The sequence below is a fragment of the Homalodisca vitripennis genome, chromosome 3 (genome assembly GCF_021130785.1).
Source record: "Homalodisca vitripennis isolate AUS2020 chromosome 3, UT_GWSS_2.1, whole genome shotgun sequence".
In the NCBI taxonomy this organism is placed as follows: Eukaryota; Metazoa; Arthropoda; class Insecta; order Hemiptera; family Cicadellidae; genus Homalodisca; species Homalodisca vitripennis.
This window is the reverse complement of record NC_060209.1, coordinates 4,527,677-4,549,345: the sequence shown is the minus strand read 5'-3', so window position 1 is coordinate 4,549,345 and position 21,669 is coordinate 4,527,677. Positions and strand designations below refer to the sequence as shown.

At 35.3% G+C, this 21,669-nt stretch overlaps 1 protein-coding gene across 1 annotated transcript in view; it reads right to left on the bottom strand.

Annotated features, from left to right (window-relative positions):
* The window catches only part of LOC124356518 (HMG box-containing protein 1-like), a 48,947-nt gene that overhangs the window by 12,550 nt on the left and 14,728 nt on the right, over window positions 1–21,669 (bottom strand). The window contains exons 2-4 of the mRNA XM_046807572.1: window positions 13,820–14,053; window positions 13,293–13,639; window positions 6,980–7,304 (exon numbers count right to left, since the gene is read on the bottom strand). Coding sequence (XP_046663528.1) covers window positions 6,980–7,304; window positions 13,293–13,639; window positions 13,820–14,034 — 887 coding nt within the window. The 5' untranslated portion in view covers window positions 14,035–14,053. The remainder of the gene's footprint in view (window positions 1–6,979; window positions 7,305–13,292; window positions 13,640–13,819; window positions 14,054–21,669) is intronic.

Below are 21,669 nucleotides of genomic sequence, written 5' to 3'. Positions count from 1 at the left end.
GACTAACGTGCTGCTGCCGGCTTGTGCAAGCGTACATTTAACCCTCCAAGCTCTTCTCGTTGCGGCCGCGACTAATTAATGCTTATTATGACGGTTAAAGTCACGCCCGCGACTATATAACAGCGCTTTGTATTATATTTTTATGTTTATTATATAAACAGCGCAACAGAAAAAACCTAAGATATCTAATAAAAAACCACAGCAAACTGAGAAGAGAAATGAAGATAAAAATGCTAACATTTACAGCGCCTCACTGCTAAATGTTAAATACAACACTCTCTGTGAATCCAACTCTACTACAAAACACAAAAATGTGACTCAGCAAATACATGCTGCTGCGTGCCTGGACTCAGATGGGCTAATCTGTAGCAGTCGCAGAACTGCACAACATCAGCACTTTGCACCTCCTATGATGGCAAGAACAAGACTACCAGACGAAACAATAGAAAACTTTTACACAAAATACAATGAGTACTATAAACCATTTTTGTTAGGATATAACAATAAGCTACAACTACCTGACAGACAATCGCACAATGAACCAATACCTGAAAATGACTCAGTTATTAAGGATATCACAGGGGAAATATCAGTCAGAAGTTCTTTTTTAGAATTGAGACAGAGGAAGGAAGGAAAAATGAAGTAAAAAAAGAGAGCCGTGATAAAAATCTAAATTGCAAAAAAAAAATATTCATATTAAAATGGCAGCAAAACAGTCAAATTCTGTATCATTTGAAAGATGAAGATTTGTTATAGTGCATATAATTGTGGAGGCAGTGCATTATACATCATACTTTGTTTTGACGATACGTTACAACTGCGTACTGCTGACAGCTGACTGCGGTGTTGCGTGATTTTACAAACATGGATCGTGATATTTTGGCACATTCTAGTGAAATTCAGGATGTTTTAGATGAATATGTATCTAGTGAAAATGATGCAAGTGATATACCTTCAGACATTTCACTTCGTGATTTTTCAAGTGACGGTGGTGAAGAGTATGAACCGGACCCTAATGAATTTTAAAGGTAGGGTCAAATTATGCCAGTGCACAGTTTGCTAAAGCAAAAAAAACCGAAGCAGATTTTGGTGCCCTGGCTGTAATACAGGTGTGCACAGGGAATGTTTTCACTTATTAGAACATTTCTGGAGACTCGTTAGGCCTGGGAGAAAAAGAAAGGCATCACAAAGCAGTGACTCCGAGTAAACGTAGGGAAAAAATTGTGTATATACTAGTGATAGTTTCAATTTTATAGTTTGGTTTTTAGTTTAAATATAAACAAAGTGTATATATTTGTAAAACTTATTAAATTTGGAATAATATGGCTATTTTGAAACTCTGTTTTTATGTACATAGTGAAATCTTGAGTAGTGGATGTTAGGACATGACAAAATTTTGAAACTTTTTTACTTCGGAGGGCTACATACCTAAACAGACAGAGGTTAAGTACAATACTGCTATACTTCTTTTATGCCTTATTGTGTTGTGAATACATTGATATATAACATGAACAATTTAATTACAAAATTGTATTTTATACGGCTTTTTAAAATGAGAACTGTAAAAAAGCCAAAAAAGCTGTGGCACTCGGAGGGTTAAAGTGATTGTTCTCACTTATTCATTGACGGATTTTGTTTAAACATAAACAGTTGGAAATGTAATGAAGTTGTTCAAACAGTTGATGTCTAGTAAATTGTTTATAACTATACTGGCTTTTTTGTTATTCAACATTGTCACTAACATTTTTCAACAGACGCCATGTTGTTAATATTACAGAAAATAACACAACTATTTTTCTATTTACTATTCAAACTTATGTGCTAAATTTGGTTTCTTTAGCTTAAACGGCTAAACAAGACATTTCTCAACCAATGTTTATGAAATTTTTTGTGTTGAACAGCAACATATACAGAGAAAACTGAAATTGAAAGCAGAACACAATATATACACCTAAGCTAACTCTATTGTATTTATTTACAATTATTATAAACAGTGTCTGTAAATATAAACCATGCTGAGACCATCTAAACATAATCTAACATATATTCTCATGATATACTACAGCTAAGTATTGAACTTACAAAGCAACATGTGCATATTTCGGCACATTAAATCGTCCATTAAATGGGAAGATGTAAAGCAAAATATGCTGACTTTAACTCTTTGGCAGGTGGGGTTTTTCATTGTAGTAATACTCCAAAAAGTGAATTTTTTTACACAAGATCACAAGTCTTTAGGCTAACAATTATAACTCAAGAAACAATAAGGAAATAGTTTTAGCGACATAGCAGATGCCCGAAGAGCAATCGGCATTACCATCCGTGGCACAACACAAACTCTTGCATAACTGTTGAGATTATTAATCAATGAAAACCTTAAGACAATAATAAACTACTAGAAAATATACTCAGCATTGTAAGTTTATTTATTCTAACACGCTCTAAATGCCCTGAGTAAGAACAGACCAGTCTGTATCACAACAATTCCTCCTAGATATGATGTCCAGCCAGACCATATGATACATTACAACATAGCTCTGGCAAACAACTATATTAGGGAACTAGTTCTTAGAATGAACAACGTTAGTCTTATCGATCTCGACTCTTTTCAAAGATTTCACTTCTCCCGAAAAGGCATTAATTTAAATCACAGTGGAAAGAAGAAACTTGCATCAATGATTGTTGACTATATTCTGAAATTAAATACACAACCAAACAATAGTATAACAAATACAGAATCCCAAATAAATTGTAATACCATCAATGTTACTGAAACACCTATGAGAGATGTTATTAAACGCTTTCGATATGACAAAACTGTCGGATTCGCACACAGCATTTCCGGGGACTTGGATGACCCTCGTCACATGTCAACTGGTGTGGCTGTCGTCTTCAAACAGGAATTTGGCCAGCCTAAACTATCACATTGCCTAACACGCCATCTGGCTCTACAAGATAATGCAAACAGTGCAACAGTGTATAGTCTTATAACTAAGGATAAATATTATGGCAAACCAAGTAAACAGGACTATGACACTGCTTTTTCTGACCTGTCTCAAAATTTTAAAAGGAGGGATCTGAAGCACTTGATATGCTCCCCAATGGGCTGCGTACGTGATAGGGTCAGTTTGACACTCTTTCTAGACAATGTAATAAAATTTCAACAATGCACAGGAGCCACTGTTACCATTGTCTCATATTTTCAAAAATCATTTCGATCACTAAGGAATGGTTTATCTCATGAAGATTTTAACAGGGAACTGAAGAACCTTATTGAGGAGAAAACAAAGACTGCTCCCATCTTACCAGCTCTTAACCACCCATCAGAAATCATCAATCTTGAGTCACATCAACCAGCAGCAGTGAGGTCTCCAGTGAGTTTGGTGACGCTATCCAGGAATCAGCAAGAATCACAGGATCGGGCTAGTGATGTGTTTGTGGCACCGGGCGACCTCACATTTTCTGAGGTGCTAAAGCAGAGTAATGGTGTTTGTGGTGAATCATTAAATCAGGCAGTACCTGCCTCAGTTTGCTCTTTGAATGCTACACCTCAAAAAAACTGTCTTCCTCCTGTGCACAGGAGCGTCACCTAGGTAGTAGTTACAATTTAAATTATGTTTCAGACAGTACTTACAATAATCCATGTACTGTCATTAAAGATAAGCCATGTGACTTTGGAAGCTTTGTAAGCAATAGCACATTTGGGTTGTTCCATCAAAATATTAGAGGATTACAATCATCCTTAGAATCTTTAGAAATTACGTTGAGTGAAATAAACCCTAATATGGTGATTTTAACTGAGCATAAAATGACCAAGATGATGCTTCAAAGGTTAAATATTAATGGTTATGTCTTAAACTCTAGCTATGCAAGAGAAAGCTGCAGAGGAGGAGGTGTAGTAATTTTATCCAAAACAAGTGTGATTTGGAAAGAAATCAAAATTCCAGACATTGGATATTTATTGAAGGATGAAATATTTGAATGTTGCATGGTTGAAATAAAAAATATTTTTCTCGAAAAACAGTCTAAATTATTAGTGGTGGGCTTGTACAGAAATCCCATAACAAAAAATGAACCAGAATTCTTAAAAAGTATGGAAGTTTTATTGGAACATGTAGACAAAAGATATAAGCACATTTTAATAGCGGGGGATATAAACATTGATATGATGGGACAATCCAACAGTGCATTGAAACTGAACAACTTGTTAGTTTCTAATGGAATGTGCTCTTTAGTAAAATTTCCAACTAGAATTACGGAGTCATCAGCCACAACTATAGACAACATTTTCACCAACATTAATATGAATTTTATCAAACTAATCGGAATTAATACTCAACTCTCAGACCATGATGGGCAGTTCTTAGCATTATTACATACCCCTATTAAACACAAAAGTAAAATTACTGTTCATCCCAATGAATCCATTCAAATGTGTACTAGAAAGTTCTCAGATTTAAACACACATTCATTTTTGTATTCATTGCAACAAGAATCATGGACAGACTTATATTTAGCTCCTGTCACTTCAAAATATGTTTTTCATAGTATTTTATTGTTCTACTTTAACCTCCATTTTCCTAAAACCTTAAGTCGAAAACAGTTGAATAAAAATATGTGGTTAACAGATGAGCTCAGATTAGAAAAGCTAGAAATTATTGAATTAAGTAGCCTAGCTAGAGAACTTCAAAGCCCACTTGTTTATAGTGAGGTAAAATCAAGAAACAAATTATTTAAGACAAATATTCTGCATCAAAAGAAACAATATCTTAATAGTCAGTTGGAAAAGTCTGTGAATGTTAATGCCACTGTCTGGAGGATGATTAATAGGGAAGTTGGTGTAAACAACAATAGTAATAAAAATATAGAGCTTAAGGTTAGAAATCAACTTTGTACAGAACCTGGTAACTTAAGCGAATTTATAAACAGATATTTCTCAGATCTAGTAGATAAATCTATACTGCCTAATTTGTCAAGCTCCACAGGACCTTCAGTTCAACAACAACCTATTTGTAATTTTTCTAGATTTAGACTAGAGCCAGTCACAGAAGAAGATATAGAGAAAATTATGATCAGTCTAAAAAACAAGCTTAGTGCTGGATATGACGACATTCCTGTTGTTCTCATTAAGAAAGCCAGAAAATCGCTAATAAAACCTATCACTCACTTAATAAATTCTTCTTTTATTTCAGGAATATTTCCAGAAAAATTGAAAATTGCAAAGATTAAACCTCTATTTAAAAAAGGGAACAGAACCCACGTAGAAAATTATCGTCCCATTGCTTTGCTTCCATCAATCTCCAAAATCTTTGAACGTGCTTTTTACAATCAATTTAAAATTTATTTGGAAAAAAACAATATAATTAACAGCAATCAACATGGTTTCCAAAAGGGAAAATCTGTTTTAACCGCAGCCACAGAATTTCTTGAATCAGTTATTGACTCCATAGATAATCATGAAAAGGTAATTGGAGTTTTCATGGATCTGAGCAAAGCTTTTGATTCAATTTCTCATGTTTTGTTGTTGTCTAAATTAAAACAAATTGGCGTAGAAGGTAAAGCTTTTGAATGGTTAAACTCATATCTGAATAATAGAAAACAATTTGTCGAATTGGAATATTTCTCCCACAACAAAGGGACAATGTATAAACAACTTTACAAATCCTCGATTTCAGATGTGAAGCATTGGGTTCCTCAAGGTTCCATAATGGGACCTTTACTTTTCATTTGTTATATCAATGATGTACCTAAAATCAGGCAACCTGGAAAACTTTGTTTTTATGCCGACGACGCAAACCTAAAAATTTCTGCACCTTCAATAAAGGGAGTGGAGGAGTCATCCAGCACTAACTTATCACTTTTAGCCCAATTTTTTGAAGCAAATAAATTACTTTTGAATGTTGATAAGACAAACTTTATAGTATTTAACCACAAACAAATGAAAAAAATAATCAAGCCAACAGTAACAATAAATAAAGATAGCCATATTTTCCAAGTAGCAAATTCAAAATTTTTAGGATTATCGATTGACGAGAACCTGGATTGGAGCTCTCACATTGAAAGTGTTCTTGCAAGGGCAGCTTCAGGCATTTATGCTTTAAATAGATTAAGAAATTTTTGTGATGTCAAAACTCTAAGAACAGTCTATTTTTCTTATATTCATTCCGTTATTTCCATTGGGATTTCAATATATGGTGCCACAACAGTTAGAAATTTAGACTCAATTTTAAAAATCCAAAAGAGAGCAGTAAGATTAATTTTTAAACTTAAACCAGGCACATCGTCAAAAGAACATTTTATTTCATTAGGTATAATGACCGTGTATGGTATGTATATTTATGAAACAATATTATCGGTAAAGCTCAGATTTTCCAATTTGCCACAGCTTGGTACACTTCACCAATACAATACCAGGCATCAAAATGACCTTGCCATTCCCACACATCATTTAGAATTTTTCCGCAAAAAACCTCAATATATGGGCACAATATTTTATAATAAATTACCTCAATATTTAAAGTCAGAAAATGTTTTATCAACTTTCAAATCAAAATTAAAATATTTTCTCATTGACAATGCTCTTTATAGTTTTAAACGAATTTTAAATACAGAACATGTGAAATTATATAGTTAATAATAATACTTTAGATGTACAATGCTATTGATGACACCATTCAGTGTACAATGTTGTGCCAATGAATAAAGAAATTTTGATTTGATTTGATCAGATAAAAAGTAGTAAACAATGTTACCTTTTGATTCTTTCACATATATCAGGAGAAGGAAGAGGCAGAGGGATGGAAGGCTGGAGTAAAATATCACCGGGCTGCAGAGCAAGGCACTTGAGCCCGTAGCGTTTGTGGAAAGAATCTGGACAGAGAGCAACCCAGCCCCGGTCCTTGACGAGCAGGGTAAGTACTCAGCATTGTAAGTTTATTTATTCTAACACGCTCAGATAAAAAGTAGTAAACAATGTTACCTTTTGATTCTTTCACATATATCAGGAGAAGGAAGAGGCAGAGGGATGGAGGGCTGGAGTAAAATATCACCGGGCTGCAGAGCAAGGCACTTGAGCCCGTAGCGTTTGTGGAAAGAATCTGGACAGAGAGCTACCCAGCCCCGGTCCTTGACGAGCAGCGGGTGACAGGGTGTGAGGTCCACCACCACCTCACTACGCGATGAAAGAGCACAGCAGGTGATTTGAGAGGAGGTTGTGAGAGACACTCGCTCCACCAAAAGCTCTCCTGGATAAGTGGTCATCTCTTCAACTGGCCGCCAACAACCTCCGACCTTCACCCTTACTCCTGCACACGACATTTTCAGTCAACTCCATGAACACTACTACATAAAACAGAAGAAACATACACACTAAAAATCAAAACTTTCTAGAGTACTTCTAGTGAAAATTCAATCTTATTCAAAACATGTAATCTTTGAATACAGGGTGGGAAAGTGTGCAGTCTAAAGGCTCATCTTCTAAAGCTGTAAGATAAATGTCTGATAAGGGTTTATAACATTTTCTTTGCTAATTATTGTGCATAAATAAGAATGTCATTTAATCTTTTCAGTGCCAGACATTTATCTAGGCGATGATGGGTGTATGTCCTACACTGTATCAAACAGAGACAGACCACCTAACAACTCTTTTACAATCCCCCCACATTAAATTTATAACATTGTTACTTTTGTAAATGAAGAGTTTTTCATTTTAGTCATATCTGTTATGTCCTCAAATCACATTGTTTATTACTTTTATTCATTTATTTAAAATTACTACAGCCTATTCTCAATATACTCAGAAAATCTTTAAAACATGTTTCATTTTAATTTTTTTACTTATTTTATAAACAATGCCTAAAAGTATGTAAATACAGTTTTTGAAACTTGTAGATTTTTATAATAATTTTCCAAACAACAATATTCTATAGAAAATTAGATAGGTACATGTACTATACATTTTCCTGTTCAGTAATATATTTGTCATATTTTATGTAATCTCAATTATTATAAAATATATTGAGTTACAATTTATTTTACATTTTTGTGTGAATATTTCAAATTGAAATGAAATAGATGACTGTGACTAAATGTAATGTTTTCTTCAAAGCATTACCTTTCATTTAAGTATACATATGGTAAAGTTTAAGTCAAATAGCATGTTTTATAATTTTTCAAAATATGCTTAAATTCTGCCTAAAATATAATTTAAAATATGTAAGATGCTGACTGAATGGATGATATGTCATTTTTATTTTCCCATTTTTTTAAGGTATGAGAACAAAGTATGAATTTACTTTTCAGCTACTTATGTTGTTTTTTTTTCATTGACTTGAAGTTTCATTTCATCAATTTAAGTGTCCTTTTTTTGAACCTATTGTGCTATTTTTATAACTTTGCCCACAGCCGATGTGTAATTCAACAATGTGTGATATAGGTCATATTCTTCTTCAATCTTGGTGTTTCTTCTTTAATATTTAGCTTCTGTCAGTTTATTTACAAATGGTTTTCAGTTAACACACATATTTTAATCTGTTGACCTTAGTACTAACAAAACATTTAGGTATTAACTTAATTTATGACGAGAATAATTTTTCTCTATAGGCATGTTCCATTACTGCATCCATAGCAAGGTTTACTATACAGCTTAGTCTATCGAAAGCTTTATCACACGCTTAGCTCTTAGGATACATAGCCTTGCACACGGCTTACCAGTACTGTCATGAAAACTTAGGATACTGGGACCAGTCTTGTTCATTCTCCTGACGAACAATCTAGCTATCAACTCTTATACAGCCTTGCACACGGCTTACCAGTACTGTCATGAAAACTTAGGATACTGGGACCAGTCCTGTTCATTCTCCTGACGAACAATCTAGCTATCAACTCCTACATAGCCTTGCACACGGCTTACCAGTACTGTCATGAAAACTTAGGATACTGGGACCAGTCCTGTTCATTCTCCTGACGAACAATCTAGCTATCAACTCCTACATAGTCTTGCACACGGCTTACCAGTACTGTCATGAAAACTTAGGATACTGGGACCAGTCCTGTTCATTCTCCTGACGAACAATCTAGCTATCAACTCCTACATAGCCTTGCACACGGCTTACCAGTACTGTCATGAAAACTTAGGATACTGGGACCAGTCCTGTTCATTCTCCTGACGAACAATCTAGCTATCAACTCCTACATAGCCTTGCACACGGCTTACCAGTACTGTCATGAAAACTTAGGATACTGGGACCAGTCCTGTTCATTCTCCTGACGAACAATCTAGCTATCAACTCCTACATAGCCTTGCACACGGCTTACCAGTACTGTCATGAAAACTTAGGATACTGGGACCAGTCCTGTTCATTCTCCTGACGAACAATCTAGCTATCAACTCCTACATAGCCTTGCACACGGCTTACCAGTACTGTCACGAAAACTTAGGATACTGGGACCAGTCCTGTTCATTCTCCTGACAAACAATCTAGCTATCAACTCCTACATAGCCTTGCGCACGGCTTACCAGTATTGTCATGAAAACTTAGGATACTGGGACCAGTCCTGTTCATTCTCCTGACGAACAATCTAGCTATCAACTCCTACATAGCCTTGCACACGGCTTACCAGTACTGTCATGAAAACTTAGGATACTGGGACCAGTCCTGTTCATTCTCCTGACGAACAATCTAGCTATCAACTGCTACATAGCCTTGCACACGGCTTACCAGTATTGTCATGAAAACTTAGGATACTGGGACCAGTCCTGTTCATTCTCCTGACGAACAATCTAGCTATCAACTCCTACATAGCCTTGCACACGGCTTACCAGTACTGTCATGAAAACTTAGGATACTGGGACCAGTCCTGTTCATTCTCCTGACGAACAATCTAGCTATCAACTCCTACATAGCCTTGCACACGGCTTACCAGTACTGTCATGAAAACTTACGATATTGGGACCAGTCCTGTTCATTCTCCTGACGAACAATCTAGCTATCAACTCCTACATAGCCTTGCACACGGCTTACCAGTACTGTCATGAAAACTTAGGATACTGGGACCAGTCCTGTTCATTCTCCTGACGAACAATCTAGCTATCAACTCCTACATAGCCTTGCACACGGCTTACCAGTACTGTCATGAAAACTTAGGATACTGGGACCAGTCCTGTTCATTCTCCTGACGAACAATCTAGCTATCAACTCCTACATAGCCTTGCACACGGCTTACCAGTACTGTCATGAAAACTTAGGATACTGGGACCAGTCCTGTTCATTCTCCTGACGAACAATCTAGCTATCAACTCCTACATAGCCTTGCACACGGCTTACCAGTACTGTCACGAAAACTTAGGATACTGGGACCAGTCCTGTTCATTCTCCTGACAAACAATCTAGCTATCAACTCCTACATAGCCTTGCGCACGGCTTACCAGTATTGTCATGAAAACTTAGGATACTGGGACCAGTCCTGTTCATTCTCCTGACGAACAATCTAGCTATCAACTCCTACATAGCCTTGCACACGGCTTACCAGTACTGTCATGAAAACTTAGGATACTGGGACCAGTCCTGTTCATTCTCCTGACGAACAATCTAGCTATCAACTCCTACATAGCCTTGCACACGGCTTACCAGTACTGTCATGAAAACTTAGGATACTGGGACCAGTCCTGTTCATTCTCCTGACGAACAATCTAGCTATCAACTGCTACATAGCCTTGCACACGGCTTACCAGTATTGTCATGAAAACTTAGGATACTGGGACCAGTCCTGTTCATTCTCCTGACGAACAATCTAGCTATCAACTGCTACATAGCCTTGCACACGGCTTACCAGTATTGTCATGAAAACTTAGGATACTGGGACCAGTCCTGTTCATTCTCCTGACGAACAATCTAGCTATCAACTCCTACATAGCCTTGCACATGGCTTACCAGTACTTTCATGAAAACTTAGGATACTGGGACCAGTCCTGTTCATTCTCCTGACGAACAATCTAGCTATCAACTGCTACATAGCCTTGCACACGGCTTACCAGTACTGTCATGAAAACTTATGATACTGGGACCAGTCTTGTTCATTCTCCTGACGAACAATCTAGCTATCAACTCCTACATAGCCTTGCCTACGGCTTACCAGTACTGTCATGAAAACGATCTGGTAGTGAACACTGGTACACTGGTAAAACCAAACAACTGACTTTTGGAAGAAGAAAAGACAAAGTCCCAGCATTGCCAGATGTAAAACTGGAAAGACACACCAAATTCCTTGGTATGACAATTGACGACAGCTTACAATGGAATGACCATATCGAATCTCTCTCCAGTAAACTGAACTCTTGCCTGTATGTCTTAAAAAGAATTAAACACATCAGTGATAAAGCCACAACAAAAATTGCCTATCATGCACTGTTCGAATCTTACATGAGATACGGCCTCATAGTTTGGGGAGGTACAAGAGCAGGAAACCTCAACCGGATCCTGTTGCTTCAGAAAAGAACTGTCAGGATAATCTCAGATCTTGGTCCCAGAGAAAGCTGCAGAGATTATTTTCGAAGCCAAAAAATCCTAACAGTAATCTGCTTCTACATTAAAGAAGCAATCATGCATGTTGACAAGGAACTTCTGCAACGAGGACAAGATATCCATCACTACAACTCCCATTACACATCAAACTTCCACCTGCCTTTTACACCACACCACGCAATTCGAAAAGAAACCATCTACATGGGCAGAAAATTATTCAACCTTCTACCAGATGACATGAAGACACTTCAAGGAAAGAAGCTGAAAACATCCCTGACCATATGGCTCAGCGACAGGCCATACTACTCCCTAAAAGAGTTCCTGAACTGGAGAAGAGAAGCCAACACAACTTGACTCACTAGACAATTTTTAATAAACTGAAACCTATATTTTATTGACGCATGTACATTTCTCCATGAAATTGTAAGTAAAGACTATTGACTATTAATCAATTTCATTCTTCGATTAGCATTTAATTTCTCGTAGATTCTTTGTTTGAGAGTGATCCTTTCTGGGTGCACGCTGAATTTCTGGGGAAATGATTCTACAACTTTGAGCAATATGATCTGAGGCCTGTAATGATGACTTCTGGAGTGAGTTTTTAATATCTATATTGATGCAAATCCAGCCTGCGGAATACTTTGTCCGTCAGAATTTAAAATAACATTTATACTGCCTATGAGGGGGTTACCTCTATTTTTTTGCTTGTCATTGTATTTGAGTGTCAATCGCTGCATTATATACACTATCAAAGTGACCTATATATTATGTTCGGAATGTGTACAGTTGTCTTTTGTAGAGCTAATTCTGACGAGATCTATCTCTAGTCTTAATTATCTGCAGAACTGGAGAGTATTTAGTGTCTTTATGTGTTTCTTGGTGTGTAGTGTTATTTTTGTTAAAATATCGTAAGTAATCATTTATCTCACCAAAAAGAATTTTTTCTATTACATAAATAAATATGTGTTTGAATTTTCTACCAAAATTTGTGTGAAAATTTAATTTTCTATTTGGTCATCAAGATGTCATTTTTTGTTCTACAAAGGCAACAAAAATGAAAAATACCTTGAAATCTTGTAAAATAAGTGCATTGTTATTTTTTAAATAACAGACTCCAACACTCCCCCACCCTTATCCCATACAGTATCCAAATTTCACCTGTGCTAGTGTAACATGTGCTCTTGAATTCTTGTATTCGTGTCCTCGGGACTTGCATTCTGTGCAGTGAAAACACCTGGACTGGGGTCGAAGCAGCTTTTGAGTGTTTTAAACCCTTTTCTTTCCATTCTTTACTTCTTTCTGTTCTTTATTTTTGTATGTATTAATAAACCCCCCAACAGACGAAGAGAATAGATTCCAACTCTCAAAAAGTTGTGTTATACCTTTTATGACCTATAACGATGGCAAATGTCCGAAATCCGGTTAATGATTCTCAAACATGTGCTAATAATATATTTTAACATCAATCACTCCATAATTAGATTAAACATAGTATACAAATTATTTACATTGTGGTTAATGCAGATTTGATAATTTTTGAAATTGTTTTAGTCGTAAATACTTTTCTTTTTACAGAACTTAAAAATTGTATCATAGTCTTTTACCACTTAGAAGATACTGAAGTAGCTGACCGTGGCACTGTTTTTGTTTGGGGAAACATATGTAAGTGTTCTGAAATGTCAGATAACTACATTTACTAAGATATTCGAAGGAAAAATCTAATAGGTGAACACAAACTAATTGTCACTTTAACTACATAAGATATCTGACCTGACTGGAAACAGTGCCAAGCAGGAGGTGGCCACGGATAGTTCCAGGACATGAACTTGAGATGCTTGGCAGAGTCAGTCAGCTCTTCCCGACTGCTGCCTAGTGACGAAGGGGCAGGACTCAGTAGTACAGAGCTGGCACCGGTCGACAGATCCAGAACATAGCTATCACGAGTGAGATCAGGACTTGAGATCAGTTCAATGTGAGATCGGTGAGCTGATACAGCAACACTGGGAGACGATGGGATACTGTGGCTCTCGTACACGCTGACACTATTCTCTTCAACTGTAGGTGGTATAGTGACTCCGGTCTCCTGCTTGGCCAAATTCACAGGTATGCTGTGCGCTCTACAACAATTATAGTCATGTACTGACTGTGGGAGTTATCTAAGTCAAGTATATTAATATTACAGTTTCTGAAAACACTGAATGCTATTTATACACCGTTATTTACAAAAAATACAATGGTAGCTTTACATGGACAGCAAGTACACTCTGGGTGTATGATATTATACATATATAAGTTACCTTTTTCTGAATGGCAGATGCTTTTGCATCAAAGGGCTCTTTGGGCTAGTAGCAATCATGGCAAATTCTTTGAGCATGGACAGTGGCATTTTTTCCATTTCTTCTGGAGTCAAGTTTAGAGGTGGAGGAATGGGCTTCATCTTTTTGGCAGTCTTTACAGTGAGATCCTTGGGCTGATCATCTAAAGAGTGTAGGTAACTTTCGTCCAGCGACATTTTGTTACTCAGTGATGATCTAAACAATCACATATTAAAAAAAATTCTTGATATTATATAAACCATTATTGAAATATTTATGAAATATTAATGAAAATGTAAATTGACTTGTCATTACTTTACAGATTATAACATAGGCCTTAATGAATGTGGTCTATATATGAAATACATATTTCAATGTTATATACAGTATGTAACAAAAAGGTTGGGCTGGCTAAGTATTTTCAAATTTTGTGTGTGATTGTAAGCTGAATGAATGAATGAATGAATTGATTTTTATTTCCCAAAAATATGTACAATATTATAATACAATCTGTACAGTTAATTTCTAGATTGTTACAATACCGAACAATTTTGAAATGTGAAGAAAGAATAAGAAATAATCATCATAGAATAAACAACATAAAATAAACATCATAAAAATAGCATCATGTATAAAAACATTGTCCTCGGGAAATGAGCCTGCATGGGCTATGATGCCTGTGCGCAGTCTCGAGTTGTTCACGCCTGAAGAAATAACGGACTGGATTAATAAAAAAAATGAATATAAATATAGTACAAAATAATACACCATTACACACCACACACATACATACACACACACATACATATATACATATATACATATATACATATGCATGCACATACACATGCGAATATGCAATGAATATATTAAAAGGAAAAAACCGCGTAATTTTGCTTTGTACCTGTTTTAAAGCATTAAATATTATTAATTTTAAAACATATACATATTAGCAACAATGGTAATTAAGCAGGGTCACCGCAGATTATAATAGGTTATTGATAATGAATGATGATGGGATAGGAGTGGTGGCTGTTTACATGTCAAACTGTCCGTCTGTAGTCCGAAGACAGCACTGCCTCGGCCTCCTCAATAGACAAAGATAATAACCACTGGTTAACCTTCCTTTTAAAAATAATTGTAGAAATTTCACTGAAAAAACTAAAATTTGGAAACTGTTTACTCATATTTATAAAAAGCACGTGAGCAAGATAGTATGAGTTGGTGTTAGAATAAGATTTAGTTACTTGCAATGGTAGAATTCCTGTTGATCTAGAATAACGTGTGTTATGGGTGTGTTGAGTTCTTACAAATAAATCATCTAAATTTTTATACATGTGTATTAAAAGAGATTTTATAAAAAGTTGTCTTATTGTAAACATTTTAGTTTCTTGAAATAAAATGGATGTTGAAAACCTATGACATTTTTTAAAAGCTACTTTCAAAATTGTTTTCTGAACCGTAAAAAGAGGATCAAGATTTGATTTATAAGCTGCCCCCCAAGAAATTATCCCAAATGCAAAAAGAGATTGCACGTATGCATAATATACCATTTTCATTTCTTGAACAGTAAGAATATCCCTAAGGTTCTTAAAGGCAAAGATATACTTTCGGGTCTTTTGTTTGAGATATTCAATATGGTCTGACCATTTCAAACGGAAATCTAAAATAACGCCAAGATATTTATACGAGTTTATTTTTTCGATTGCTTCACAAATACAGGTACTGTTACTGTGATTTCCACAATTATGTATGATCAGATTTCCTAAGACATAATCCGACTGAGGATTCAAAGAAATTGGCATAAATTTTGTTTTAGTTATATTTAGGGAAAGGACATTCTGATCAAACCACTTTTTCAATAACATTAAATCACTTAATGCTTCTCGTCTCACATCCGCCCATGTATTTCCTTTCAGAAAAATAAGTGTGTCGTCGGCAAATAATGTTATTTTTCCGTTTAAATTTAGCTTGGCAATATTATTTATATATAATAAGAACAGAATTGGCCCAAGTGTACTCCCTTGAACTACACCGTAGTCTACATTAATTGCATCGCTACTAACATTACAAATTGAGACATATTGTTTTCTATTGGTAAAATAACTTTGAAACCAAGTAAGGGCATTGCCCCTAACACCTAATTGTTCTAATTTATTCATTAACTTATTTCTATCAACAGAGTCAAAGGCTTTTTTGAGGTCTAAAAAGATTAGCATTGATTTTTGTTTTCTGAGATTGCACTATTTAATTCTTTATTTAAATCAAACAATGCATCCGAAATACTCCTGTCGTCCCTAAACCCATACTGACACTGAGAAAGTACATTATTTACCTGGAGAAAATGTACGAGCTGTTCCTTAACTACCTTCTCCAGTACCTTAGCAAAGACACTCAAGAGGGATATCGGTCGGAAGTTGTTTTTGTCAGTAAAGCTGTTTGACTTGTGCAAAGGGTACACTTTAGCCAACTTAAAATTGTCAGGGAATATTCCCTGGGTTATACTTAAATTGATCAAGTATAGCAGTGGTTTCATAAAAGTGCTTAAATTGTCCTTGAGGACCCGTGCAGAAACGCCATCATGACCCGGGGCAGAGCCTCCACGTAAATTTGTCACGTGCCGTATTATGTCCAGTTCTGTCACCGTACGTAACGTAAATGTCGCATCCAGTCTATAGTCGCTATCGCTCACCACTGGGTCCCCTACCGGGTTAATTGTATCGGCTAACGTTTTCCCAACAGACGCAAAATAATTATTGAAATAATTTGCTACTTGAGTAATTTTATCGTTAGTAATGTTTGAATTTGTCGGCAGAAACTTTCGTATTGGAAATGTATCCCTGGTTTGCACCCTACCCGCCAATTCGTTTACTATTCCCCAAAACATTTTAGGGTCTTTTCTGTTTTCAGTAATTTTAGAACGATAATATTCTCTCTTAGCGTGTTTTAATGATGTGCTTAGAGTTTGTCTATAGTTGTGGTAATAATGTTTTAATGACACATTAAAAGGTTGTTTTTTAATTATTTTACTTAACTTATCCCTCGCTCTTATTGAACAAATCAATCCCGCAGATATCCAAGGCTTAAGTTTCTTAGATCTAGTAGATATTTTATTACTTAACTTTGTGGCATTCTCGATTGATTTCTGTACTATATCGTTAAATAGTGTGGAACAAGTATTGGCCTCCAAGGACTCAAGTACGGGTTCCCAGTGGGCGCGTGTCAGGTTGTCAGCAAGTAACATTCGGTCTACGTACGTAGCTGTATCAGTCTGTGTCTTGTTAGTGGCCGTAGGTCCGGTTATTGTCAAAACAGTGCTGTAATGATCTGTGAGGCTTGTCTCGACCACAGCTGCTCTAACTCTACTCATATCTCTATATCGTACAAAAATGTGATCGAGACAAGACTGAGTGTTTTCAGTTACTCTAGTAGGTTTGTCTACACATTTCACAAGTCCCGTTCCAAGTAAACAATTCATGTATTTATCCGTCAGCACTTCGTTCTTAAGCAAGTCTATGTTTATGTCTCCTATCAATACACACATTTTGTTTCTAAACGTTCTCGAATAATAATTTTCTAACTCATCTATAAATAAGTGTAAATTGCTATCAAAAGTTCTGTAAAGTGCAAGTAAGTTGAACTGTTCTCCTAAATAAATAAAATCTAAACTAATTCCAAACACCTCCCCCAACGTAATCTGCGTGGCAGTGGCAGTCAATCGCTTGTTTACATAAAGTATTGTCCCGTCATTCCGGTTCCGTTGCTTATCTGTAAAGTAAATGTCAAAGCCATCAATGCTCACCCCCTCCACCCCATCACTCAGCCAACACTCAGTCATAACTAATATATCCAGATTAAAGTTCAAATGGCTTAAATAAATCATCAGTTCATCTATGTTTTTTGAATAACTCCTAATATTACAGTGATATATTTTTAGTTTGTCGTGACCATTGTTGCTACTAAAAAAATTATTGAGAAGTGAAAAATCTGGGATTTGTATGCATGAGTTAATTTCAATTAGATCATTATCGCTGCCCTCTATCGGATCCATAGCCCACGACGCCCACCTGCCCAGTGAACAGTACTAAATTAATTTAATAGTCATGTTTATGTTTTAAGTTATACCACTATAATATGAAAAAGATCTAAGTTGGCATAGTACCAATACAAAAAAGTTCTAAAAAACATATACTCCAATTATTAAACACTATAATATGAGAATAAGAACTGAATCGATAAATTTTGTGCGCATAGTCTTCTGCTAAGCTCACTATTATTATACAATAACTATTTTAGTGTATGATAAAAATAATAAACCTTGAACTAAATTATTTAATCTTAATATTATGTCTAATCTGATATATACATATGTGTTTATGACAATTAATATAAACACAACTGTGTTCCGAACTAAAATCAAGTTTAGCTTAAGAGTATTCTACATCATTATACTTTAAAATTGAAAGAAAACAAATTACAATATGCATTCCTAACTTTGTTTATGAAACAAGCATAACAGAGTCCTATATTTTACTTGCATAGTCATACGCTAAACTATACCATTCTTATTTTTAATGTATGATTAAAATTATGTACTTATCAATTAAAACTAGCCCACTTACATTTTTTGTTGAACACACACGCACACACACACATACACACACGCGCGCACACACACACACACACACACACACACAAGCGCGTGTTAATGTATTGGTTGTGTACATGAGTTGTTGGTTATTATTTAATTGTTAATTATATTATCTTGTTATACATTTTCATGTTTATATTGTTATACATTTTCATAGTTTATATTGTTATACATTCTCATAGATTACATTGTTATACATTGTCACAGTTTATATCGTTGTACATTCTCACAGTTTATATAATGGTTATTTGTTGTAGTGCCATATGTATGCGTATGCAAATGCGCACAATGCAAACTAAGGTAAAAAATATAGTTTTTTTTGTTTTGTTTGAGTAACCAAATGTAATTATTTAAAAACTATAAAACAGAGAAATGTATTGATTGCAGTGTAAACAGGCCATATTTATATAAATAAAAATACCATAGCAAGAAAATGCAGCAAGTCAGTAGTAAATGGACATATAATTGTTTAGTTTTGGTTCCCGCACGCACCTTGCAGGGTGCATTGGGACAATGTATTGTGACTTATATTAAAAATGAATTAAGAGTTTGTGAACTGTAAACTTACATACATTCACACATAGATCATAAAAACTTGGTTGGGCACAGGGCAATAATCCTCAAAAGAATGATTTTCCTTCATTATTATTACATGCAAAAAACAAAGAAAAACTTAACTAATGCTGTTTTATACCATATTAAACCATTGTTTACCTATGTATGTAAATTATAAATAACAATAATATTTGTACTGAACTTGAAAATAAAAACTACATTACTTTACTTTAACAAATCAAAATACAAGTACATTACTTACGAAAATAAAATAATGATCTTCAGAATTAACGAGATTCTGTAATGAAGGTGTCGAGATCATCAAGGGTTGTCACTCTCCTAGCGTTATCACCTTCTCGGCGCTTCACCAGAACTTTTCCGTTGACGTAACCAGCGAAATACAGCTCCCTTTCACGTAAAAGTCTCCTGGCCTTTCCCAGTAGCGCTTTGTTCTCAGCCGTTAAGTGTTCATTAATGTAGATTCTGCTTGGCGGTAACGCAGCTGCAATATCTGTTGTCTGTAGGTTGTTCTTCCTTGAAGCCGCGAACCATTCGTCTCTTACACTTCGAGAAATAAACTGTATTATAATTGGAGGGTGGACCTGCTTTTTTGAATACAGTCTCAATCGATGCGCCACCGAAATGTCTTCCCTCTTAAATTGCACTCCGAGTTTTGAGGAAATTTTATTTAAAACTTCGTATATGTCTTCAGCTGGTGTAAGAGGTAAACCCTGTATTTCGATATTGGTTCTCCGAGAATATTGATCCGCATCCAAAACTCGAAGCCGCAGGTCTCGTACCTCTCCGCTCAGTCGGTCCCGTTCATGCTCCAACCCGTCGCATCTTGCCTTCAACTTGCACTGTTCTTCTTCCAAGTTGTTAACTTTGACATTAAGTTCTTTTATTTCATCACACAGCTTGTTAACAGTTTGTTCAATACGTCCCATTTTGGTATCGACGTTGGAAATAATTTCCGTTTTCATTACATTTAGGGCCTCAAGAATGGATTTTCTATCTTCTCCCACATCTTCATTGCTTTGTACGGAGGCTGATTCACTCTTGCATGTGTCACATTTCCAAAATTTTATTTTAGTTTTTGTAAGATTTTGTACCGCACCCACGCGTGTGCAAGCCGGGTGAAACGTAACATTACAGTCCACGCACTTCAGTGTGACGTCGCCGATACGTAACTCTACACTGCACTTTCCACACTTGGACATAGTATTCGTGAAAAATACACACAAATAATAAAATAGATCTTTACGATGGAGTAACAAAATAAATTTATACAACTTATAAAATATTCACTGGCAAAGCATATCTTTACTACACTGGACAGGTTATGGCCCGTAGTTAGATAAGCGTGGAGACTAAAGATAAGAGCTCCTCACTCATCGGCAGACAGATAACAACTGAATAGCTTTTTTCCAATTTCCACTTTGTTTAGCTGCTATTGTATTTTTTATTCACAAATTATTATTTCTAAAACTAATAAAGCTAAAGAAACCAAATTTGCCATATAGGTTTGAATAGGTAAGAGGAAAATAAAAAAAGAAATAATTGTGTTATTTTCTATAATATTAACAAAATGGCGTCTATTGAAAATGTTTAGTCAAATAACAAAAAACCAGTATAGTCATAAAAAAATGAACTAGACACCAACTATTTGGACATTTTTATTACAACTCTAACGGTACTTGTTTCAACAGAATCTGTCAAGGCATAAACGAACACGACCACCTAAAAGGCACGCTTCCACAAGCAGCGAGCAGCAAACATTTTGTCTTTTGATATGTATCAGCTGTTTTACATAGGGTATAAATATTTAAAAAAATACCAACTATTTTGCAATTTTATAATAATTCCAACGGTACTTTTTTCCTCAAAATCCATCAATGCATAAGCGAGCAAGACCACTGCACAAGCCGGGAGCGCCAAACACGTCATAGTTGAGAGTTATCAGTTGTTTGTTGCTCCTGGCTTCTATAAGAGTATCTTTAAAGTGGTATAGCTCGCTTATAAATTGACGGATTTTATTGAAATAAGTACCATTGGAATTTTAATAACGTTGTCCAAATAGTTGATATCTTGTAAATTTTTTATAACTGATGTAATACAGCTGATGTTTATCAGAAGACAAAATGATTGCTGCTTCTGGCTTGTGCAAGCGAACCTTTAAAGTGGTTGTGCTCGCTTACGCCTTTACAGATTTCATTGCAACTAGTACTGGAATTGCAATACAATTCTCCAAATAGTTGGTATCGGGTACATTTTTTATAACTAGACTGGTTTTTTTCTTATTTGATTTTAATTGCCATCAAGTGGCCAAAAAATAAATTATTTGATTGCTTCAAGATTTTTTTATTTTTAATATTTTTATTCTAAAAAAAAATACAATTATATTTATTTTTTAGGCGATGGTGGCCATTTTTTTATTGTTGGACCGCTTATTTCCAGGGAAAATTCAGAGCTCTGTGCTAAATTAAATATCTCAGCCTCTATTTATCATAGAACATTAAAATAAAAACCGACCTCTTCAGAAAAATCTGAACATTAATAGGGGCCTAATAGTAAGCAACTTAAACTAAATATATAAATCTAAATACCTGTTCAAAGTTTAAAGCAA